The 26,839-nt window shown below is 43.3% G+C and overlaps 1 protein-coding gene across 1 annotated transcript in view; it reads right to left on the bottom strand.

The window, feature by feature from the left end:
- Window positions 1–26,839, bottom strand: part of retreg1 (reticulophagy regulator 1) — a 75,481-nt gene that overhangs the window by 29,829 nt on the left and 18,813 nt on the right. The window contains exon 3 of the mRNA XM_041841466.2: window positions 23,006–23,036. Within this exon, the coding sequence (XP_041697400.2) occupies window positions 23,006–23,036 (31 nt within the window). The remainder of the gene's footprint in view (window positions 1–23,005; window positions 23,037–26,839) is intronic.

Below are 26,839 nucleotides of genomic sequence, written 5' to 3'. Positions count from 1 at the left end.
CACGCACCAAGCCAGGGGTGCGCATCGTCAGCCCGGTACGGCCCGTTCCGGCTCCACGCACCAAGCCAGGGGTGCGCATCGTCAGCCCGGTCCGGCCCGTAGCTGCTCCACGCACCAAGCCAGGGGTGCGCATCGTCAGCCCGGTCCGGCCCGTCCCTGCTCCACGCACCAGGCCAGGGGTGTGCGTCGTCAGTCCGGCACAACCCGTGCCTGGGTCACCGGTGCCTGGTCAGGTACCGGTCAGCTGCTCCACACCGGAGCTGAAGCAATCCGCTTCACGATGTCCAGTCCAGCTCCGGTCAGCGGGGCCAGACCGGACCAGGGGCGCCACGGGGGATGGTTGAAGAGTGGTGGTCTCAGCCCGAGCCGGAACCGCCTCCGAGGAGGAATGCCCACCCAGCCCTCCCCTGGTTTGTTGATGTTTAGGCGCGGTCGCAGTCCGCGCCTTTAGGGGGGGGTACTGTCACACCCTGGCTCTGGGGACTCTATATGTTGAGCCAGGGTGTGTATATTCTATGTAGTGTATTTCTGTGTTGGCCAGAGTGGTTCCCAATCAGAGGCAACGATTGTCAGCTGTTGCTGGTTGTCTCTGATTGGGAGCCATATTTATAGAGGCTGTTTTCCCACAATAGTTGTGGGATCTTGTTTCCAGTTGGTTTGTTCCTAGTTAGGTTTGTCCTTTGGATGTCACATATCGTTTGTTGTTTTGTTTCGCTGTTCGTGTTATCATTCGATTAATAAAGTATGTTTGCTTTCAACGCTGCGCCTTGGTCTACTCCGTCTAACGATCGTGACACCAAGGTCAACCTGATGGCCAACATCCATTAATCTGAAGTTAAACCTCCCTCTGGCCAAGTTTAATTTAAGCCTTCACTTAGATCTAGATTAACTCTAATCGTCATTCTGGAAATCTGACTGCAAGTCTGAGACTATTTTAAACCATGTCTGATAAATGCCATTTCAGTTAGTCTAGTTTAATAGTGCAATTTAGTATAGGATTAGGCTTTATCTGTGTCTGTGAAACTGACCCTCAGTGTATATCATACTAAATGAAGGGAGCAGATTTACGAACCAAATCCTACGAATTGCCCTGAGACCAGGTTGATCACACAGACAACAATATTATTTTCCTCCTCCTCCTCTTCCTACTCCTCTCCATCCCAGCCCCCAGCTGTCAGCGGCCATTCTAGCCCGGCTAATCTCCAACAAAGCCCCGCCAGACCCGGTGCCCGCTTTACAATTACCCACAAGGCACCTTTGTCTGACGGACAGCGACAGATGACAACAACACAATCATCTCAACAACTAAATGTCACACAGGAGATAGAGACAAGAGCCTTGGCGGCCTGGCAAACCGCACTTCTTAACACCCGCTCGCTTAACCCGGAAGCCAGCTGCACCAATGTGTCGGAGGAAACACCGTTCAACTGACGACCGAAGTCCGCTTGCAGGTGGCCGGCCCACCACAAGGAGTCGCTAGAGTGCGATGAGCCAAGTAAAGCCCCCTGGCCAAACCCTCCCCTAACCTGGACGACGCTGGGCCAATTGTGCGCCGCCCTATGGGACTACCGGTCACGGCCGGTAATGATCGAACCCCAGGCTGTAGTGAAGCCGCAAAACACTGCGATGCAGTTCCTTAGACCGCTGTGCCACTCGGGAGACCAGGGACAATCTTTACCCAAGTTACGCTTCCACCAATTTGTTTCCTCCATTTCAGTAGACAAAACAATTGTATCTAACTAGGCACACGCTGTGCTACTTTGTCTCTGATGAAATCAACGCCGACCGCTACACAGCAAATGATCCAGTGTTAAATTAACACACTGCTTAATGTAAAGCCTTATTTGCATATTTCCTAGAGTGCCTTGTCTTTCGAGTGAATTGTAGAGTTCCCACCCATAACTGTATTTGTTAGTTGTTGTATTCATCCATTTTCAGTCCTGTGGACTTCACCAAGTGAGATCTTTAACACGATACAATACGTATTTCATAAAGCCTTATTTTGAGGGCGTGCAAAGTGATGTGTAATTCCTATTGGAATCCAGAGTGGGGATATCCAACCGTTGGAATTTTTGATAATCCGCAACCTACATTTAGGGTTGGGAAGACTAAGATATGAGACTACCTATAGCAGCATTTTCAGACTATTTTTTACAATTATCTTTGTTTTTATTGTTGGACATAAAATACTGCAAAAACACCAGGAAATCAGCTCCAAGTGATTCAAATGTTGGAAATCTGTTCCAAAGTATTCCCACACATAATAGAGAGATACAATACCAGTCAAAAATGTGGACACACCTACTCATTCAAGGGTTTTTCTTTATTTTTACTATTTTCTACATTGAAGAATAATAGTGAAGACATCAAAACTATTAAATAACACATATGGAATCATGTAGTAACCAAAAAAGTGTTAAACAAATCAAAATATATTTTAGATTTTAGATTCTTCAAAGTAGCCAGTCTGAGTATGCCAGAGCTCAGAATAACTGATGAATTTACAAGCGCTCAATACCCGTTGAATATGGCCAGCCATATAATAATGATAGGGCGGCAGGTAGCTTAGTGGTTAAGAGCGTTGTGCCAGTAACCGAAAGGTCGCTGGTTCTAATCCCCGAGCCGACTAGGTGAAAAATCTGTCGATGTGCCCTTGAGCAAGGCACTTAACCCTAATTGCTCATATAAGTCGCTCTGGATAAGAGCGTCTGCTAAATGACTAAAATGTAAATGTAAAATGTATGCACTCACTAACTGTAAGTCGCTCTGGATAAGAGCGTCTGCTAAATGACTAAAATGTAAATGTGTGGTTTTGGTTAAACTCTGGTTATTAACACCAACACTCAGGTTATTTTACACTAGTGAGTGCTATTTTAACACTTACAGTGTTAAAGAGCTACTTCAGGATTTGTCAATGAGGCCCTTAATCTACTTCCCCAGAGTCAGATGAACTCGTGGATACCCATAGACTTCCAGTCATTGTGCTAATACTATTTAGCATTGGCTCGCAAAAGTACCTCTAACTTCCTTCATACTGGACACAGATACATAGAAATGGTATCCACAAGTTCATGTGACTCTGGGGAAGTAGATAAAGGGCCTCATTGCCAAAATCCTGAAGTATCCCTTTAAAGGGGAATGGAAACACTTTAGGGAGTAAAGCTATGTAACGATGTATTCAATCCACTAATACTAAACATGTGCATTTAACATAGAAACATCTGTATTTTCAGGATTTTGATCTTGAACAACGTTTATTAGAAGTATGGGTAGAGCCATCTTGAATTGCCATAGTAACGACTGATGCCAATTTGGCAGGATGAGCAAATTGTTAGTTTTGGTGCAGGGACTGAAAGTGAATGCTACCATCGGGAGGCGCCTTGCCTCCAGTGGACCTGAAAGATTGACACTGCTCTGTCATTGAGATCAGGACAACAACATTAAGAAGGTAAGAAACTGTTTAAAATGAATTATGTTGTTAGCTAATTATAATATTTACATTTTAAAGTATTTTTTCCGATTGATAAGATGAGTCTGTGAAACAAGCCGAGTAGACAGTCAGCCAAAACGAGGCAAGGTAGCTATCTAGCTAGCCTAGCTGCTTGATTTAGCTCTTGTCTTTTCTTTTTTATGTTAATGTTTTCTCTGATAGCTGTACAATATAAAATGCTCATATTGACCATTTGAAGAGCATTTGTCATCAGATAGGCATTATTCAGAGCTAAAACAAACTGACTAGGGGTTAATGCAGCTAGCTAACTATAATTACAGTGGGGGAAAAAGTATTTAGTCAGCCACCAATTGTGCAAGTTCTCCCACTTAAAAAGATGAGAGAGGCCTGTAATTTTCATCATAGGTACACGTCAATTATGACAGACAAATTGAGACTTTTTCTTCCAGAAAATCACATTGTAGGATTTTTAATGAATTTATTTGCAAATTATGGTGGAAAATAAGTATTTGGTCACCTACAAACAAGCAAGATTTCTGGCTCTCACAGACCTGTAACTTCTTCTTTAAGAGGCTCCTCTGTCCTCCACTCGTTACCTGTATTAATGGCACCTGTTTGAACTTGTTATCAGTATAAAAGACACCTGTCCACAACCTCAAACAGTCACACTCCAAACTCCACTATGGCCAAGACCAAAGAGCTGTCAAAGGACCCCAGAAACAAAATTGTAGACCTGCACCAGGCTGGGAAGACTGAATCTGCAATAGGTAAGCAGCTTGGTTTGAAGAAATCAACTGTGGGAGCAATTATTAGGAAATGGAAGACATACAAGACCACTGATAATCTCCCTCGATCAGGGGCTCCACGCAAGATCTCACCCCGTGGGTCAAAATGATCACAAGAACAGTGAGCAAAAATCCCAGAACCATACGGGGGGACCTAGTGAATGACCTGCAGAGAGCTGGGACCAAAGTAACAAAGCCTACCATCAGTAACACACTACGCCGCCAGGGACTCAAATCCTGCAGTGCCAGACGTGTCCCCCTGCTTAAGCCAGCACATGTCCAGGCCCGTCTGAAGTTTGCTAGAGTGCATTTGGATGATCCAGAAGAGGATTGGGAGAATGTCATATGGTCAGATGAAACCAAAATAAAACTTTTTGGTAAAAACTCAACTTGTCGTGTTTGGAGGACAAAGAATGCTGAGTTGCATCCAAAGAACACCATACCTACTGTGAAGCATGGGGGTGGAAACATCATGCTTTGGGGCTGTTTTTCTGCAAAGGGACCAGGACGACTGATCAGTGTAAAGAAAATAATGAATGGGGCCATGTATCGTGAGATTTTGAGTGAAAACCTCCTTCCATCAGCAAGGGCATTGAAGATGAAATGTGGCTGGGTCTTTCAGCATGACAATGATCCCAAACACACCGCCCGGGCAACAAAGGAGTGGCTTCGTAAGAAGCATTTCAAGGTCCTGGAGTGGCCTAGCCAGTCTCCAGATCTCAACCCCATAGAAAATCTTTGGAGGGAGTTGAAAGTCTGTGTTGCCCAGCGACAGCCCCAAAACATCACTGCTCTAGAGGAGATCTGCATGGAGGAATGGGCCAAAATACCAGCAACAGTGTGTGAAAACCTTGTGAAGACTTACAGAAAACGTTTGACCTGTGTCATTGCCAACAAAGGGTATATAACAAAGTATTGAGAAACTTTTGTTATTGACCAAATACTTATTTTCCACCATAATTTGCAAATAAATTCATAACAAATCCTACAATGTGATTTTCTGGAAAAAAAATTCTCATTTTGTCTGTCATAGTTGACGTGTACCTATGATGAAAATTACAGGCCTCTCTCATCTTTTTAAGTGGGAGAACTTGCACAATTGGTGGCTGACTAAATACTTTTTTCCCCCACTGTATCTTTGTTATTTTTTGTTGTTATTTGTTATTAGTCCCATCCTTCAACTCTATTCAATACATCCCATCTATCTCTTAACACCATCCATATAGGATTTCTATTTGCCATATATATTTCAACCGTACTGTGATGTTTTACAAAAGTTCTGAACCTTTCTATTCTCATTGCTTCTACAGATTGTGAATTAAAAATAAACATTTTTGCTAAAAGTATTTTATATTATTGATCGATTGACTATGACTTTTCAGATCACCCAGTAATGCTATCTGCAAGGTTAGCTCCAGGTAAATATTGACTAATTTTTGAATCCGGTGTCGTTTTGCGTGTCAGTTCATAAACACTATGCCATGGGATCGGTACGTCAAAAATCTCTTCCCAACTATTTTGCAATCTATATGGGACGGCTGTCAATCCTTTGGTCCTTAAGTGAAACTTATATACTTTTTTATTTATCGCAGTTTTCCTTAACCAATTATGTTCTTTAATGCAAGGCCGACAGACAAGTTCCTTACTTTCTCCCCCTTCCACTTTCCTCTTCCACTTTTGCGGTAAGGCTGCAATTATTTGGTTGTAATTTTGGGTAGAGCAGACATTTCCATATGTTTTTGTTAGCTGCATGTGCGACATAACTCCACCAGTCCTACCGATGATATCATTTACGAAGATTATACCTTTTTTAAACATTCTGTCAAAAAATTAAGTTTTTTTGTCAATTAGTATATTTGAATTTAACCACAATATTTGTTGCATTATTTGTTCTGTCGTTTCTGGAGGATTAAATTGAAATTGCAACCAACTTTCTATAGCTTGTTTTAGAAATAGTGATATTTGGGAGATTATTTCCTTTTCAAATAACTGCAAATGAGTTGTTGTAATCTGAATAAAGCTCGCACAATCTTATTATTATCAATTTCTTCCAGCCAATCGTCAGTCATTTGTGTCAGTGCCGAGCATGTTGCGTGCCCTTCCCTATAAGCATGCTGAAAGTCTGTTCTTAATTTGCTTTCTGTAAAGTAACATTCTATTTGGTCTAACTTGATTATTTCCAAAGGTTTGCTAACAGGCTGATTAGTCTGCTGTTTGAACCATTAAAGGGTGCTTTGCTATTTTTGGGCAGCGGAATGACCTTTGCCTCCCTCCAGGCCTGAGGGCAATCTCCGTCTTCTAGGCTTAGATTGAAGATGTGACAAATAGGAGTCGCTATGTATTCAAATCAAATCAAATTGTATATGTCACATACGCCGAATACAACACTGTGAAATGCTTACTTACAAGCCTTTAATCAACAATGCAATTCAAGAAATAGAGTTAAGAAAATATTTACTAAATAAACTAAAGTAAAAAAAAGAAAATCAAGAAGTAACACAAGACAATTACATAACAATAACGAGGATATATACAGGGTGTACCGGTACCGAGTCAATGTGCGGGGGTACAGGTTAGTCGAGGTAATTTGTACATATACTGTAGGTAGGGATAAAGTGACTATGCATACATCAATGTAAATAGTCTGGGTGGCAATTTGATTAATTGTTCAGCAGTCTTATGGCTTGGGGGTAGAAGCTGTTTAGGAGCCTTTTGGACCTAGACTTGGCGCTCCGGTACCGCTTGCCGTGCGGTAGCAGAAAGAACAGTCTATGACTTGGGTGACTGGAGTCTTTGACAATTTTTTCAGCCTTCCTCTAACACCGCCTAGTATAAAGGTCCTGGATGGCAGGAAGCTTGGCCCCAGTGATATACTGGGCCGTACACACTACCCTCTGTAGCGCCTTACGGTCAGATGCCGAGCAGTTGCCATACCAGGCGGTGATGCATCCGGTCAGGGTGCTCTCGATCGTACAGCTGTATCTTTTTGAGGATCTGGGGACCCATGCCAAATCTTTTCAGTCTCCTGAGTGGGAAAAGGTGTTGTCGTGCCCTCTTCACAACTGTCTTGGTGTGTTTGGACCATGAGGGTTCGTTGGTGATGTGGACACCAAGGAACTTGAAACTCTCGACCCGCTCCACTACAGCCCTGTCGATGTTAATGGGGGCCTGTTCGGCCCTCCTTTTCCTATAGTCCACAATCAGCTCCTTTGTCTTGCTCACATTGAGGGAGAGGTTGTTGTCCTGGCACCACACTGCCAGGTCTCTGACCTCCTCCCTATCGGCTGTCTCATCGTTGTCTGTGATCAGGCCTACCACTGTTGTGTCGTCAGCAAACGTAATGATGGTGTTGGAGTCGTGCTTGGCCACGCAGTCGTGGGTGAACAGGGAGTACAGGAGGGGACTAAGCAAGCACCCCTGAGGGGCCTCAGTGTTGAGGATCAGTGTGGCAGATGTGTTGTTGCCTACCCTTACCACCTGGGGGCGGCCCGTCAGGAAGTCCAGGATCCAGTTGCAGAGGGAGGTGTTTAGTCCCAGGGTCCTTAGCTTTGTGGGCACTATGGTGTTGAACACTGAGCTGTAGTCAATGAACAGCATTCTCACATATGTGTTCCTTTTGTCCAGGTGGGAAAGGGCAGTGTGGAGTGCAATTGAGATTGCATTATCTGTGGATCTGTTGGGGCGGTATGCGAATTGGAGTGGGTCTATGGTTTCCGGCATGATGGTGTTGATGTGAGCCATGACCAGCCTTTTAAAGCACTTCATGGCTACCGACGTGAGTGCTACTGGGCGGTAATCATTTAAGAAGGTTACTTTCGCTTTCTTGGGCACAGGGACTATGGTGGTCTGTTTGTAACATGTAGGTATTTCAGACTCGGTCAGAGAGAGGTTGAAAATGTCAGTGAAGACACTTGCTAGTTGGTCCACGCATGCTTTGAGTACACGTCCTGGTAATCCATCTGGCCCCGCGGCTTTGTGAATGTTGACCTGTTTAAAGGTCTTGCTCACATCGGCAACGGAGAGCGTGATCACACAGTCGTCCGGAACAGCTGGTGCTCTCATGCATGCTTCAGTGTTGCTTGCCTCGAAGCGAGCATAAAAAGAATTTAGCTCGTCTGGTATGCTCGTGTCACTGGGCAGCTTGCGGCTGGGTTTCCCTTTGTAGTCCGCAATAGTTTGCAAGCCCTGCCACATCAAGCCCTGCCACATCCGATACCTATCTCAGTAATTGACCATCCAAGTTGTCGGTTCCAAGTGATTTGTCCTCATTTATAGATATCAATAATTGTTTCACCTCTTCCACACTAACTTTGCAGAATTCAAAGCTACTGTGCTTGTCTTTCATTATTTGGTCCATTATGCATGAATATGAAGGCTCTGCATTTGTTGTTTCATGTCATGCCTAAATTTGCTAAACTTGTCAACAAAAAAGTTATTGAAGTGGTTGGCAATGAACCATCAGCCTCATTGAAGGATGGAGCTGAGTTCGCTCATTTAAGGTACTCCAGAGCTTTTTACTATCATTCTTTATATAATTTATCTTTGTTCCATAGAATAGTTTATTATTTTTGTTTAGTTTAGTTACGTGATTTTGTTTGCCAATCTGCTGTGTTGCCAGACTTATTTGCCATTCCCTTAGCCTCATCCCTCTCAGCCATACAGTTTTTCAATTCACCATCTATCCATGGGGATTTTGCAGTTTTAAGAGTTTCTTTATGGCCGCATATGTCAGTAACCGGAAGAAGCAATTTCATAAATGCTTTAAGTGCAGCGTCAGGATGTTTCTCATTACACACATCAGACCAACAAATATTTTTCACACCTTCAACAAAAGAATCATTGCAAAACCTCTTGTATGATCGCTTATACACTATTTCATGTCCAGTCCTTGGAACTTTGGTTTTCCTATATACACTGAACAAAAATATAAACGCAACATGTAAAGTGTTGGTCCCATGTTTCATGAGCTGAAATAAAAGATCCCAGAAATACCATACGCACAAAAAGCTTATTTCTCTCAAATGTTGTGCACAAATTTGTTTACATCCCTGTTAGAGAGCATTTCTTCTTTGCCAAGATAATCCATCCACCTGACAGGTGTGGCATATCATGAAGCTGATTAAACAGCATGATCATTACACAGGTGCACCAATAAAAGGCCACTCTAAATTGTGCAGTTTTGCTATTGTTATTTTACTGCTGCTCTTTAATTATTTGCTACTTTTATTTCTTATTTTAGAGTATTCTTTCTTAAAACTGCATTGTTGGTTAAGGGCTTGTAAGTAAGCATTTCACTGTAATGTCTACACCTGTTGTATTCGGCATGTGACAAATAACTTTTGATTTGATTATATTTTGTCACACAACACAATACCACAGATGTCTCAAGTTTTGAGGGAGCGTGCAATTGGCATGCTGACTGCAGGAATGTCCACCAGAGCTGTTGCCAGATAATGTAATGTTAATTTTTATACCATAAGCCGCCTCCAACGTCGTTTTTGATAATTTGGCAGTACGTCCAACCGGCCTCACAACCGCAGACCACGTGTATGGCGTTGTGTGGTGGGGTTCTGGTATGGGCAGGCATAAGCTACGGACAATGAATACAATTGCATTTTAGCGATGGCAATTTGACAGCACAGAGATACCGAGACGAGATCCTGAGGCCCATTGTGAGGCCCATTTTTTAAAGGTATCTGTGACCAACAGATGCATATCTGTATTCCCAGTCATTTGAAATCCATAGTTTAGGGCCTAATGAATTCATTTCAATTGTCTGATTTCCTTATATGAACTGTAATTCAGTAAAATCTTTGAAATTGTTGCATGTTATGTTTATATTTTTGTTCAGTATAGCTAGCTAACTAGCAAGTTAGCTAAATTACTTGCTGTGTTCTAAGTTGGGAGTCATTTTACAGCTTGCATTGATGGTATCATGTTTATATAACAATAGTTCGATTACAAATAAATAAAATACTTTACCTTATAGCAGTTTTTCGGACAGAGATCTCTCTCCAGCTCTCTACTACCTTAGATACGAATAACGTGATTGGCAGACGTGATCAGCAGAGATAGTACCATGGATAGTACACAAGTTTTGATTGGTTTACAGTTTAGTACTTGGCTGCATTTGCCTGTCCAGCTAGCGAACATAAAAGTTAGTATATATATTTTTTAAATCAAGAATTGACATTGCCAACAAACGGAAATGTGTTCAGAAGAAATAAATATACACAATATGTCAAAATCAGCTCCTCCCTCGACAAAGATCGATCATCTCGAAAACTAAAGGAGATAGCTTGCTACGGCCCACCACCTATGACAGGTCCAACAATATAAATATTGCCAAAAGTGAAAGCTGGAATGACAATGCTCCATCAAGTGGTAGGATTCTGTATTGGTCTTGATTGAGTGGAGATTGGAATATTGCATGGGTGATATTGGAGACAAAAATCACTCTGGGAACTCAAATCTCCAGGCATTCAGCTCCAAAAATATGATTACATTGTACATTAAAGGGATATTTCACCCAAATTAAATATGCTGACTGGGGGGGGACATTGACATTTGTTTTTGGATAGAAGACAGTAATATTAGAAGTTAGTGGCAGTGGCTAGTTTAACAAACCAAAGTGTGGATCCACGCTCTCATTGTCCATAGACTGCATTCAAAGTAAGGAAGTAAATATGTACATCTATCCCTTTAAGTTGCTCTTGTTCCTGTACATAATAATTTTGTAACAGCTTTGTGATTAAATAGCAATAGAGTTGAGCAGCTTTTGTTAATAGATAAAAAATCAACTAGAGAACACAACACAAAATGCTAATACAATGTTACTAGTCTAATTACAACATTAATACACAGGTATAAGAGCAACTTCATGTAAAGTGTTATTGAATATACATTTGGAGCCTTTTCCTGATAACTAAGTGACAAATGTCTGGATTGGCATTGGATGTCATGTCCAAAGCCCAATGATTGGATATAAGTCCTCTGATCAGATTAGCTGACAGTATGAGATCAATAAACTCCATGTTGCAGTGATCTCACATGATGGATGCCAGGCATCTAATACCCGAGAAAACTGTTAGTAACCACTAACTAGCTCCGATAGACGAAAATGAGTAAAAGTACAGAGAACCTCAATCTCCAAGTTTCTCCTCCTGCTCCTCAAGTGAATTGTGAGACTGTCTTTAGAATACTTTATTGTCAATTCTGTGAGAAACACAAAGTGCCCAGCTTGCTGCCTAATGAACATGAACGAGGTGGCATTTTCCCTAGCATGAGTCCTTTACAAGTGTTTCACTGTAACTCAGACACCAGTAACAAAGACCTGTAGTAAAATCAACATCAGGTGTCAGTGTTGTAGTACTCGAGACCGAGACAGTCTCGACATCACATATTGAGTGTCTCGGTCTTGTCTCGGTCTCGGACAATGAGGACTTGTAATTTCATCATGAGATGATGTACCTTTATTAAGCCAGGGAGTCACCATTGAGACCAGTGTCTCTTTTACCTGCATATACAATTTCATAAAAACATCAAAAATAAAATACATTATAAAACAAATAAAATACAGCACAACACATATTGCACAGACAAACATAAATACATACAATATACACAAAACACAGTCAACTAAAGCAAACGCATTCTTCATTACAAAAATCCTCTTTCCGCTGCCTGAACTGCCCTAGGAACACTAACGCATCTATTCTAAATTTATTTAGGAGATTATTCCAAACATGTGGAGCAAGAAAACTAGGCTGAACTACCTAACTTTGTAGACACCAAAGCAGTCTCCAGAGTTAACCAACCCTGTGAACGGGTTTAATGACTTGTCATTTTAAATCTTAACAGCGAAGGTAGGTGTTAGGCCTACTGCTGCTAGGTAGCTCTCTCTCTGCTCTCTCCCTCCCCTCTGTCTGTCCTTGATTGCAGGAGTGAAGTCTGGTGTGCGGGAGTCAGGGTTCCAGCTGCAGCTCATTCACCATAATCACCTCAGCCTTTAAGACCCGGTCAAACTTACCACTCATCGTCAGATCATAGTCAAGACGACCATGTTAGTCTCGCTGCCGACTCAACCTGTTTATTTTTGCTCTTTGTGTTTTGGCTTGTTCTATTTACTTTTTCTCCTGTGCCACAGATATTTGGAACCTGACTCCTGCCTCCGCTTCACTCCTGCCACCACCATCCTGCTCTCCATTACCGGACCTCTCTTTTGGACTCACCACGGACACTAGGACATTACGGTACCACACCTGCCCTGATCTGGATCTGTTACCCTCCCGGTAACCTGGACTTGCTCTTCCCCTATATTGGGAAACCTGGACTTTGAACATTGTAAATAAACCTGTTAAAACTTCTCTGGCTTGGTGTACTGGTCTGCATTTGGGTTCTTATCCAGTTAAATCATAACAGTATGATCTGACCATCATGAACCCAGCAGACAGTAGCTCGGATACCACCCCAGAGTGCACTCAAATTTGGACTGCCATAGCCAATCAGGGCATTTTACTTGGCCAACATGATACCCTGTTTAAGACGATTGCTGAGGACAGTCAGGTGCTGATTAATCAGGTTCAATTACTCACCAATCAAGTGTCTGCCCTTACTACCCCTTCAGCCCAGATCAGAGAGCCTTTTGTTCCTGCTCCAGAGCGCTATGACGGGAACATGGGAACCTGTGGCGATTTTTTGACTCAATGCTCGTTAGTGTTTGAACAACAGCCCTCACCTACGCCTCAGAAAGAGCCCGTATTGCCTACCTTATCAACTCTACTAGCGGTTCCGCTCGTGCCTGGGGATCCGCGGTCTGGGAGAGTCAGTCGGACATTTGCAACGCTTACGTTGCCTTCACCACTGAGATGAGGAAGGTTTTTGACCACCCCGTACGAGGCAAGGAGGCTGCGAAACGGTTGTTTTCTCTTCGGCAGGGGGCTCGCAGTGTGGCGGAGATGGCAGTGGAGTTTCGGACTTTAGCAGCAGTGAGTGGTTGGAATGACGAGGCATTACAAGGAGTGTTCATCAATGCTTTGTCTGAGACTTTAAAAGATGAATTGGTGTCATATGATGAATCGCCTACGCTGGATAATCTTATTTCACTCACCCATCAGGTTGGATAATCGGATTCGGGAGCGCCGCCGGGAGAGGAGTGTTAGTTCCAAGCAACCTGTCTGTCATCAACAAACTCCTCCCCGCATCTTCCCTACGGAGAAAGCCGTGTCTTCCCGAGTCGATACGAGGAGCACTGAACCCGAAGCCATGGAGGTGGGTGTGCACGGTTGTCCTCAGAGGAGCGTGCACGTCGCATTCAGGCTCGGGTCTGCCTGTATTGTGGAGAAGCTGGTCATTTCGTTCCTTCCTGCCCAGTTCGGTCCGGGGAAAAGGGGCCGGCTCATCATTAATGGGAGAAGTTTTGGTGAGCCGAGCAGCGGATTCTTCCTCTTCTCCCCGCATTCTGCTCCAGGCATCCCTCCAGTGGCAGTTCCAGAATCTCTCTGTTAGTGCGCTGATTGACTCTGGTGCAGACGAAAGCTTTTGGATAGAGAGTGGGCTCAACAAATGGATTTGGAGACTGTTCCTATGGACTGTCCGCTGCAGGCTAAGGGTCTGAATGGACAATTGTTGACCCATATTACCCATCAGACTGTTCCTGTTTGTCTTAGAGTGTCGGGAAATCATCAGGAGAACATTCAATTCCATATTATCGACTGCCCACAGACCCCTCTGGTCCTTGGTATCCCCTGGCTCATAAGACACAATCCACACATTGATTGGGTGACAGGTAGAATTGTTTCATGGAGCACATTTTGTCATGTGAATTGTTTGTGTTCTGCTCTGACTCCTGCCAGTACTGTGCCTCGACCTCCACTGGAGTCCATGGATCTTTCTAATGTTCCTGACGTGTATCATGACCTGGCATCCGTTTTCTGCAAACACAGAGCTACTTCTCTTCCTCCTCACCGGCCTTACGACTGCGCCATTGACCTCCAGCCAGGAGCCCCGCTCCCCAGCAGTCGCCTGTACAATCTCTCCCGGCCGGAGACGGAGGCTATGGAGAACTACATTCGGGACTCCTTGGCGGCAGGTATTATGCGTCCTTCCTCGTCACCTGTAGGAGCGGGATTCTTTTTGTTGCTAAGAAGGATAAGACCCTCAGACCCTGTATTGATTACCGTGGACTTAACAACATCACCATTAAGAACAAGTATTCTCTGCCTTTGATTAATTCTGCTTTTCCCCTCCTTCATGGTGCTACCATCTTTACGAAACTGGATCTACGAAATGCGTATCACCTGGTGCGCATTCGTAAAGGTGATGAATGGAAGACTGCCTTCAACACACCCTTGGGACATTTTGAGTATCTGGTTATGCCTTTTGGGTTGTCTAATGCCCCTGCTGTTTTTCAGGCACTAGTCAATGATGTCCTTCGGGACATGTTGAATCGGTTTGTTTTTGTCTATCTGGATGATATCTTGATTTTCTCAGAGTCCTCCCAGGAACATGAACTGCATGTGCGCCAGGTGTTGCAAAGGTTGTTGGAGAACAAACTGTTTGTGAAGATGGAGAAATGTGAATTTCATGTGTCTGAGACCTCTTTTTGGGTTACATCATCGCTCAGGGGGAGTTGCGGATGGACCCAGCTAAGATCTCTGCTGTCACGGACTGGCCAGCCCCCTCTACCCGCAAACAACTTCAACGATTTCTGGGGTTTGCGAACTTCTATAGGAGGTTCATCAAGGACTACAGCCGCATTGCGGCGCCACTCACCGCTCTCACCTCCATCTCACGACCGTTCGCTTGGAATGAAGGGGCCGAATCAGCGTTCGAAGAACTGAAACATCGCTTCGCCTCGGCTCCCATTCTGATGCAGCCGGACCCCGACCGCCAGTTTGTCGTGGAGGTGGATGCATCCGACACTGGGGTAGGTGCGGTGTTGTCACAGCGTTCTTCTGAAGATAACAAACTGCATCCCTGTGCTTTTCTCTCAAGGAAACTTTCTCAGGCAGAGAGGAATTATGATGTTGGCAATCGCGAACTGCTCGCCGTTAAGCTGGCTCTCGAGGAGTGGCGACATTGGTTGGAGGGGCGGAACAACCCTTCATCGTTTGGACGGATCATAAGAATCTGGCTTACCTCCAGTCAGCGAAGCAGCTCAACCCCCGTCAAGCCAGGTGGGCACTATTTTTTGGGAGATTCAATTTTTCTCTGTCTTACCGTCCTGGGTCACGCAACGTCAAGCCTGACGCCCTGTCTCGTGTTCATTCGGCTGTTGATACTGGTAGTAACCCTGAACCCATTTTGCCTCCTACCTGCAGTATTGCGGTCGTCACATGTGACATCGAGGGGATTGTTAAACAGGCTCAACATCATCAAGCTGACCCTGGGAGGGGTCCTCCTAACCGGATGTTTGTCCCTGAGTCTGCTCGCTCCCAGGTACTTCAGTGGGCTCACTCGTCTCCCCTTACCTGTCACCCTGGAGTTTCGCGGACCCTTGACTTTGTGCGACGGAAGTTCTGGTGGGCCACGATGGAGGCGGACACTCGAGCCTTCATTGCTGCTTGTACGGTATGTGCACGAAGTAAGAACTCCACCCAGGCCAGCGCTGGTCATCTACGACCTCTACCTATACCCAGCCGGCCCTGGTCGCATATCGCTATGGATTTTGTCACTGGACTTCCCCCTCGTCTGGAAAGACTGTAATTCTTACGGTGATTGATCGTTTTTCTAAGTTCGCTCATTTTTTGGCCCTACCTAAACTGCCCACTGCCAGAGAGACGGCTGATATTTTGGTTGAACATGTGTTCCGCTCTCATGGTCTACCCACGGATATTGTCTCTGACAGGGGTCCCCAGTTTGTCTCCCAGGTGTGGAAAGCTTTCTGTAAAGCTTTGGGCATTACATCCAGCCTGTCCTCTGGATATCACCCCCAGACCAACGGGCAAGCCGAGAGAGCGAACCAGGAGATGGAGACCGCTCTTCGCTGTGTCACAGGGTCTAACCCTGGGTCATGGAGCTCCATGCTCCCCTGGGTGGAATATGCTCATAACACCTTGACTAACGCTTCCTCTGGTTTGTCTCCTTTTCTGTGTGCTCTGGGTTATCAACCTCCCCTGTTCCCTTCTCAAGAGAGGGAACTGGCGGTACCCTCGGTGCAGTCCCACATGCGCCGCTGCTTCAAGGTCTGGAGGAAGGCCAGGGTAGCTCTGTCCCGAGCTTCGGCGTACATGCAGAGGCAAGCCAACCGTCACCGGTCCCAGGCTCCCGGTTACTCTCCTGGTCAAGAGGTATGGCTGAAGTCACGGGACCTTCCATTGAAGGTGGAGTCTAAGAAGATGGCGCCTCGTTTTATAGGACCGTTCAAGATACTGTCTATTGTTAACCCCTGCGCGGTTAAGCTACAGCTTCCTGCCTCCCTACGGGTTCATTCCACCTTTCATGTTTCCCAGATTAAGCCTGTGTCGGGTTAGCCCTCTGTGCCCGCCCTCTCGTCCCCCTCCTCCGCCCAGGATCGTGGGTGGGGGTCCGGTCTACACTGTCCGGCGACTTCTGGATGTTCGCCGCCGGGGTCGTGGTTTCCAGTACCTGGTGGATTGGGAGGGTTATGGTCCTGAGGAACGTTCCTGGGTGCCCAGGAGCTTCATTGTGGATCCTGCTCTGGTCCGAGAGTTTCATAGGTTACATCCCGATAAACCCCGTCGGCCGCCAGGTGGCGTCCGTAGAGGGGGGTACTGTTAGGCCTACTGCTGCTAGGTAGCTCTCTCTCTGCTCTCTCCCTCCCCTCTGTCTGTCCTTGATTGCAGGAGTGAAGTCTGGTGTGCGGGAGTCAGGGTTCCAGCTGCAGCTCATTCACCATAATCACCTCAGCCTTTAAGACCCGGTCAAACTTACCACTCATCGTCAGATCATAGTCAAGACGACCATGTTAGTCTCGCTGCCGACTCAACCTGTTTATTTTTGCTCTTTGTGTTTTGGCTTGTTCTATTTACTTTTTCTCCTGTGCCACAGATATTTGGAACCTGACTCCTGCCTCCGCTTCACTCCTGCCACCACCATCCTGCTCTCCATTACCGGACCTCTCTTTTGGACTCACCACGGACACTAGGACATTACGGTACCACACCTGCCCTGATCTGGATCTGTTACCCTCCCGGTAACCTGGACTTGCTCTTCCCCTATATTGGGAAACCTGGACTTTGAACATTGTAAATAAACCTGTTAAAACTTCTCTGGCTTGGTGTACTGGTCTGCATTTGGGTTCTTATCCAGTTAAATCATAACAGTAGGTTTGTTGGAAGCTTGTGGAGCAGGGCTTTGTAAACAAAAAGAGTGCAATGATGTGAACTACGTGACTTCAAAGAGGTTCAGACGACCTTTTGGTAAATATTACAGTGATGAGTAATAAAAATGTCTCCTGTGATAAAACGAAGGGCGCTAAGAGAAACAGCATCCAAGGGTTTGAGAGTAGAGGCAGCTATACTTTGATAAATAGTATCACCATAATCAAGAACAGACTAGAGAGAGACAATATTTGTTTCTTAACAAGCTCATTCATATGTTTTTTAAACAATAAATCATTGTCACTCCAAATACCAAGGTATATGTATGCAGGGACTCGTTTGATTATAGAACCATCTGGTGAGTGAAGATATAATCCATCTGAGACAATCTTACGAGAACTTGAAAACAATATGTATTTAGTTTTGCCCGTATTAAGCACAAGTTTTAAATCAGTAAGGGCTTCCTGCACAACTGCATAATCGGACTGTAGCCTTGTCAGCCAGGTCAGCAGTCGGGGCAATTGCGTACATACAGTTGAAGTCGGAGGTTTACATACACCTTAGCCAAATATATTTTAACTCAGTTTTTCACAATTCCTGACATTTAATCCTAGTAATCATTCCCTGTTTTAGGTCAGTTAGGATCACCACTTTATTTTAAGAATGTGAAATGTCAGAATAATAGTAGAGTGAATGATTTATTTCAGCTTTTATTTCTTTCATCACATTCTCAGTGGGTCAGAAGTTGACATACACTCAATTTGTATTTGGTAGCATTGCCTTTAAATTGTTTAACCTGGGTCAAATGTTTTGGGTAGACTTCCACAAGCTTCCCACAATAATTTGGGTGAATTTTGGCCCATTCCCCCTGACAGAGCTGGTGTAACTGAGTCAGGTTTGTTGGCCTCCTTGCTCGCACACGCTTTTTCAGTTCTGCCCACACAGTTTCTATAGGATTGAGGTCAGGGCTTTGTGATGGCCACTCCAATACCTTGACTTTGTTGTCCTTAAGCCATTTTGCCACAACTTTGGAAGTATGCTTGGGGTCATTGTCCATTTGCGACCAAGGTTTAACTTCCTGACTGATGTCTTGAGATGTTGCTTCAATATATCCACATAATTTTCCTTCCTCATGATGCCATCTATTTTGTGAAGTGCACCAGTCCCTCCTGCAGCAAAGCACCCCCACAGCATGATGCTGCCACCCCCGAGCTTCACGGTTGGGATGGTGTTCTTCGGCTTGCAAGCTCCCCCCTTTTTCCTCCAAACATAACAATGGTCATTATGGCCAAACAGTTCTATTTTTGTTTCATCAGACCAGAGGACATTTCTCCAAAAAGTAGGATCTTTGTCCCCATTTGCAGTTGCAAACCATAGTCTGGCTTTTTATGGCGGTTTTGGAGCAGTGGCTTGTTCCTTGCTGAGCGGCTTTTCAGGTTATGTCGATATAGGACTCGTTTTACTGTGGATATAGATACTTTTGTACCTGTTTCCTCCAGCATCTTCACAAGGTCCTTTGCTGTTGTTCTGGGATTGATTTGCACTTTCGCACCAAAGTACGTTCATCTCTAGGAGACAGAATGCGTCTCCTTCCTGAGCGGTATGATGGCTGCGTGGTCCCAGGGTGTTTATACTTGCGTACTACTGTTTGTACAGATGAACGTGGTACCTTCAGGCGTTTGGAAATTGCTCCAAGGATGAACCAGACTTGTGGAGGTCTACCATTTCTGAGGTCTTGGCTGATTTCTTTTGATTTTCCCATGATGTCAAGCAAAGAGGCACTGAGTTTGAAGGTAGGCCTTGAAATACATCCACAGGTACACCTCCAATTGACTCAAATGATGTCAATTAGCCTATCAGAAGCTTCTAAAGCCATGACATAATTTTCAGGAATTTTCCAAGCTGTTTAAAAGGCACAGTGAACTTAGTGTATGTAAACTTCTGACCCACTGGAATTGTGACAAAGTGAATTATAAGTGAAATAGTCTGTCTGTAAACAATTGTTGGAAAAATTACTTGTGTCAGGCACAAAGTAGATGTCCTAACCGACTTGCCAAAACTATAGTTTGTTAAAAAGCAATTTGAGGAGTGGTTGGAAAACGAGTTTTAATGACTCCTACCTAAGTGTATGTAAACGTCCGACTTCAACTGTAATAGTATCATCCACATATATACTTAACAAAAATATAAACGCAACACGCAACAATTTCAAAGATTTTACTGAGTTACAGTTCATATAAGGAAATCAGTCAATTGAAATAAATAAATTAGGCCCTAATCTAATGGATTTCGCATTGACTGGGCAGGGGCGCAGCCATGGGTTGGCCTGGGAGGGCATAGGCCCACCCACTGTGGAGCCAGGCCCAGCCAATCAGAATGAGATTTTCCCCACCAAAGGGCTTTATTACAGACAGAAATACACCCCAGTTTCATCGGCTGTCCGGGTGGCTGGTCTCAGACTATCCCGTAGGTGAAGAAGCCGGATGTCGAGGTCCTGGGCTGGCGTGTTTAAACATGGTCTGCGGTTGTGAGGCCAGTTGGACGTAATGCAAAATTCTCTAAAATAACGTTGGATGCGGCTTATGGTAGAGAAATTAACATTCAATTATCTGGCAACAGCTCTGGTGGACATTCCTGCAGTCAGTATGCCAATTGCACGCTCCCTCAAAACTTGAGGCATCTGTGGCATTGTGTTGTATGACAAAATTGCACATTTTAGAGTGGACTTGTATTATCCCCAGCACAAGGTGCACCTGTGTAATGATCATGCTGTTTAATCAACTTCTTGATATACCACACCTGTCAGGTGGATGGATTATCTTAGCAAAGGAGAAATGCTCACTAACAGGGATGAAAACAAATGTGTGCACAACATTTGAGAGAAATAAGCTTTTTGTGCGTATGGAACATATCTGGGATCTTTTATTTCAGCTCATGAATTCGAAAGAAATCACCAACAGTGTCACCAGCAAAGCACCCCCACACCATCATACCTCTTCCTCCATGCTTCACGGTGGGAACCAAACATGCAGAGATCATGCGTTCACCTACTCTGTGTCTCACAAAGACAAGGCGGCTGGAACCAAAAATCTCAAAATTGGACTCATCAGACCAAAGGACAGATTTCCACCAGACTAATGTCCATTGCTCGTGTTTCTTGGCCCAAGCAAGTCTCTTCTTTTTATTGGTGACCTTTAGTAGTGGTTTCTTTGCAGCAATTCGACCATGAATGCCTGATTCACGCAGTCTCCTCTGAACAGTTGATGTGTGTCTGTTACTTGAACACTGTGAAGCATTTATTTGGGCTGCAATTTCTGAGGTGCAGTTATTCTAATGAACTTATCCTCTGCAGCAGAGGTAACTCTGGGTCTTCCTTTCCTGTGGCGATCCTCATGAGAGCCAGTTTCATCATAGCGCTTGATGGTTTTTGCGACTGCACATGAAGGGGCTTTCAAAGTTCTTGACATTTTCCGGATTGACTGAACATTCATGTCTTAAAGTAATGATGGACTGTCGTTTCTCTTTGCTTATTTGAGTTATTCTTGCCATAATATGGACTTGTTTTTTTCCCAAATAGGGCTATCTTCTATATACCACCCCTACCTTGTCACAACACAACTGATTGGCTCAAACGCATTAAGAAGGAAAGAAATTCCACAAATTAACTTTTAACAAGGCACACCTGTTAATTGAAATGTATTTCAGGTGACTACCTCATGTAGCTGGTTGAGAGAATGCTAAGAGTGTGCAAAGCTGTCATCAAGGCAATAGTTGGCTACTTTGAAGAATCTCAAATCTGAAATATATTTTGATTTGTTTAACAGTTTTTTGGTTACTACATCATTCCATATGTGTTATTTCATAGTTTTGATGTTTTGATTATTCTACAATGTAGAAAATAGTAAAAAGAAAGAAAAACCCTGGAATGAGTAGGTCTGTCCAAACTTTTCACTGGTACTGTACTTCAAGAAATTCAGACCCAGATAACTTGTTCAATAAAATAGCGTGATCAGCAGTATCAAACGCTTTTGTCAGGTCCACAAACAAGGCAACACAATTACTCTAAAGCATTGACAATATCATTAACAACGAATGTGGTTGTTGTGTTAGTGTTGTGCCCTGGCCTAAACCCAGATTGATTTATTTTCTAAATACCATGCTCAGATAGAAAAAGAGCAAAGTTGCTTATTTACCAAAGATACGAGAATCTTGGCTAGACATGGAAGCCTCATAATTATCAGCTCCCATTCAGTCAGCGCATAAAAATGCTTTGCCAGGCAAAATATCCACACTCCTTTCATAATACATTAATTTCTTATCGCCTATTAAAACATGAGCTTCCTACTTTACTCGTAACATTACTGTCTACTTTAGTTGAAAAATTGCTTCAAACTAGTCTGAATTTCCTTGCTCCGCTAGTGCAGGTTGGTATTTATTGGGATGACTCATGTATTGGAGGCAGCTCTGCAGGGTAGTCACTAGCTGGTACAACCACACAGTCATAAATCTGATTTTAAACCTAACCCTAACCTTAACCTTAACCCTAACATTGACCACACTGCTAACCTTATGCCTAACCTTAACCTTAAATTAAGACCAAAGCAAATGTTTGTTTTTATGAATTTTTACTATATAGCCAATTTTTACTTTGCCGCTGGCCCATCTAGTGGAAATTGCTCAGCTCTGCCTCTAGGACAAGTTCATCCCAATAAACGTCAACTTGCTCCATGAAGCTTTTAGGGAAGAGTGGGGGAAAGTTGCGTGCTCACTATTAGTAAGGGCAGACCGAGGAAGTTGTTACATATTTTGTATTTTTATCTATTATTTAGAGACCAGTTTGGGTTAGTAATAACATGTTTTCAGCATTCTGAAAGTCTAAAGAATCTATATGTTCTTCTGAAATATGAATACAGAAATACTGGCCATTTTGAACTCCTTTTATGATGGCAATTTGACACAATTACAATCATGGTCTTGAATTGGACTCACTTTGTCTCACAGCTGAGCAAATATAGCAGGATGTGGACACACACAGGTAACATTAAAGGAATACTTCAGGATTTTGGCAATGAGAGGCACTTTATCTACTTCCCCAGGGTCAGATGAACTTGTTGATACCATGTTTATGTCTCTGTGTCCAGTATGAAGGAAGTTAGAAGTAGTTTCACGAGCCAATGCTAACTAGCGTTAGCTCAACTAATGGAAGCCTATAGACTTCCAGTCATTGCGCTAACGCTAGTTAACAATTGCGCTAGCGCTGGTTAGCAACTTCCTTCAAACCGCACGCAGAGACATAAAAATGGTATCCATGAGTTCATCTGACTCTGGGGAAGTAGATAATGGGCCTCCCCGAAGTATCCCTTTAAGGGGAGTATTCATTACAAGCCATATTGTGAGCTCTCTCTCTCACACACACACATACACGCGCACACACATGCACATACAAACACACACACAATGTGTTGATAATACAACAGAGCACCTACCTTCCAGTCATACTGCGCCATAAGTGGGCCCCTGTAAGTGAAAAAGAACAGATATTTTATTGGTCAACATTTTCTGTCCAATAGGCTGCCAATGTTCTCCTGACATGCTTCATAAAACCAATCTAACAAACATAACCTACCCAGTCCATGTTGAGTCATCCGCATACATAGACACACTGGCTTTACTCAAAGCCAGTGGCATGTCATTAGTAAAGATTGAACAAAGTAAGGGGCCTAGACAGCTGCCCTGGGGAATCCCTGATTCTACCTGGATTATGTTGGAGAGGCTTCCATTAAAGAACACACTCTGTGTTCTGTTAGACAGGTAACTCTTTATCCACAATATAGCAGGGGCTGTAAAGCCATAACACATAAGTTTTTCCAGCAGCAGACTATGATCAATAATGTCAAAAGCCGTAATAAAGTCTAATAAAACAGCTCCCACAATCTTTTAATCATAAATTTCTCTCAGCCAAACATCAGTCATTTGTGTAAGTGTCGTGCATGTTAAATGTCCTTCCCTATAAGCGTGCTGAAAGTCTGTTGTCAATTTGTTCACTGTAAAATAGCATTGTATCTGTTCAAACACCATTTTTCCCAAAAGTTTACTAATGGTTGGTAACAGGCTGATTGGTCAGCTATTTGAGCCAGTAAAGGGGGTTTACTATTCTTGAGTAGCAGAATGACTTTTTCACCTCTTCCACACTCACTTTTCGGAATTCAAAATTACAATGCTTGTCTTTCATAATTTGGTCAGTTATACTTGGATGTGTAGTGTCTGCATTTGTTGCTGGCATGTCATGCCTAAGTTTGCTAATCTTGCAGATGACAAAAAATAATTAAAGTAGTTGGCAATATCAGTGGGTTTTGTGATAAATGAGCCATCTGATTCAATGAATGATGGAGCGGAGTTTGCCTTTTTGCCCAAAATGTCATTTAAGGTGCTCCAAAGCATTTTACTATCATTCTTTATATCATTTATATTTGTTTCATAGTATAGTTTCTTCTTCTTTTTATTCAGTTTAGTCAAATGATTTCTCAATTTACAACACGTTTGCCAATTTGTTGTGCAGGAACTTTTTAATTCCTCATCAATCCACGGGGATTTAACAGTTTTTACAGTAATTTTCTTAATGGGTGCATGCTTATTAATAACTGGAATAAAACATTTCATAAATGTGTCAAGTGCAGCGTCTGGTTACACACCACAGACAAGCAAATATTATTTACTTCATCAACATAGGAATCACTACAAAACTTATTGTATGACCTCTTATACACTATGTTAGGTCCAGCCTTTGTGATCACTACAGCCGATGGATTTAGACACTGCTTTAAAGCAGATTTCTGCAGCATTAGTAAAGATGTGATCAATTCATGTTGATGATTTCATTCCTGTACTGTTTGTAAATACCCTGGTAGGTTGACTGATAAACTGAACCAGGTTGCAGGCACTGGTTGTTTGAAGCTTTCTCTTGAGTGGGCAGCTTGTTGAAAGCCAATCAATATTATGGTCACCCAGGAAATATACCTCTCTGTTGATATCACATACATTATCAAGCATTTCACACATATTATCCAGATACTGACTGTTAGCACTTGGTGGTCTATAGTAGCTTCCCACAAGAATGGGGTTTAGGTGAGGCAGCTGAACCGGTAGCCATATTTCTTCAACAGTATTTAACATGAGATCCACTCTAAGCTTTACAGGAATGTGGCTCTGAATATAGACTGCTACACAGCCCCCATTGGCATATCTGTATTTTCTGTAGATGTTATAACCATGTATTGTACCGTGCTTATAGGTCATCAATAGGGAAAGATAATCCAAGAACGTCACATGGCGTGACAGCCAAATGTTTTGGACAAGGGGTTTACAGTGTAGGGTGAAGTTGCCCCTAGTCGCTGATCTTGTGTCAGTTTAGCATTTTCCCAACTAATGATTAAGGTTAGGATTGGGGGAGGGGAAACTTATCCTAGATCTGTACCTAGGGGAAACTTCACCCCGGAGCAGGGGCTTATTGCTTACATTTACATTTTAGTCATTTAGCAGACGCTCTTATCCAGAGCGACTTACAGTTAGTAGGTGCATAAAAAAAATAAATCATACTGGCCCCCCGTGGGAATCGAACACACAACCCTGGCGTTGCAAGCGCCATGCTCTACCAACTGAGCTACACGGGACCAACAAACGTTTAAAAATTGCAATGGAAACTGAAATGTTTTTTTGTCCAGGTAGTCTCTGTTTCAGTCAGTTTTGTCCTGTTTGGGTGCATAATTAACATCACTGTGCTTTTGTTATTATTCCCAGCAGGCACTGGGGTTTTGCAACTTAAAAAAACAGGCAGCTTGAAACAAAGCACGGTGATGTTCATTATGCACCCAAACAGGACAAAACTGACTGAAACAGAGACTACCTGGACAAAAAAACATTTTGGTTTCCATTGCAATTTTTAAACGTTTTCCATTGCGTGCCCCAATGAACACAGCCCAGAACTACCATTTCATTATTTGGATTTTTATATACAGTACCAGTCAAAAGTTTGGACAAACCTACTCATTCAAGGTTTTTCTTGATTTTTACTATTTTCTACATTGTAGAATAATAGTGAAGACATCAAAACTATGAAATAACACATATGGAATCATGTAATAACCCAAAAAGTGTTAAACAAATCAAAATATATGTTATATTTGAAATTCTTCATGACAGCTTTGCAGAACCTTTTTTTTGTATTTAGTTCATTTTTGTATTTTATTTGCCAATGACCATCTGGATGATCCAGAGGAGGAATGGGAGAAAGTCATGTGGTCTGATGAGACAAAAATAGAGCTTTTTGGTCTAAACTCCACTCGCCGTGTTTGGAGGAAGAAGAAGGATGAGTACAACCCCAAGAACACCATCCCAACCGTGAAGCATGGAGGTGGAAACATCATTCTTTGGGGATGCTTTTCTGCAAAGGGGACAGGACGACTGCACCGTACTGAGGGGAGGATGGATGGGGCCATGTATCGTGAGATCTTGGCCAACAACCTCCTTCCCTCAGTAAGAGCATTGAAGATGGGTCGTGGCTGGGTCTTCCAGCATGACAACGACCCGAAACACACAGCCAGGGCAACTAAGGAGTGGCTCCGTAAGAAGCATCTCAAGGTCCTGGAGTGGCCTAGCCAGTCTCCAGACCTGAACCCAATAGAAAATCTTTGGAGGGAACTGAAAGTCCGTATTGCCCAGCGACAGCCCCGAAACCTGAAGGATCTGGAGAAGGTCTGTATGGAGGAGTGGGCCAAAATCCCTGCTGCAATGTGTGCAAACCTTGTCAAAACCTACAGGAAACGTATGATCTCTGTAATTGCAAACAAAGGTTTCTGTACCAAATATTAAGTTCTTCTTTTCTGATGTATCAAATACTTATGTCATGCAATAAAATGCAAATTAATTACTTAAAAATCATACAATGTGATTTTCTGGATTTTTGTTTTAGATTCCGTCTCTCACAGTTGAAGTGTACCTATAATAAAAATTACAGACCTCTACATGCTTTGTAAGTAGGAAAACCTGCAAAATCGGCAGTGTATCAAATACTTGTTCTCCCCACTGTATATACTTATTATGGACACAGTATGCTTACATTATTAGTTATCTTGTTGTTATTAGTTGTTGTTAGTTGTTATTAGTCCCATCCTTCAACTCCATTCAACACCACCCATCTATCTCTTAACACGATCCATATTGGATTTCTATTTGCCATATATTTTTCAACTGTACTGTGATGTTTTACAAAAGTTCTGAACCTTTCTATTCTCATTGTTTCTACAGATTGTACATTGAAAATA

The sequence above is a fragment of the Coregonus clupeaformis genome, chromosome 21, assembly GCF_020615455.1.
Source record: "Coregonus clupeaformis isolate EN_2021a chromosome 21, ASM2061545v1, whole genome shotgun sequence".
Classification (NCBI taxonomy): domain Eukaryota; kingdom Metazoa; phylum Chordata; class Actinopteri; order Salmoniformes; family Salmonidae; genus Coregonus; species Coregonus clupeaformis.
Note: the sequence above shows the minus strand (reverse complement) of the source record. Positions and strands in the feature narration are given on the sequence as shown.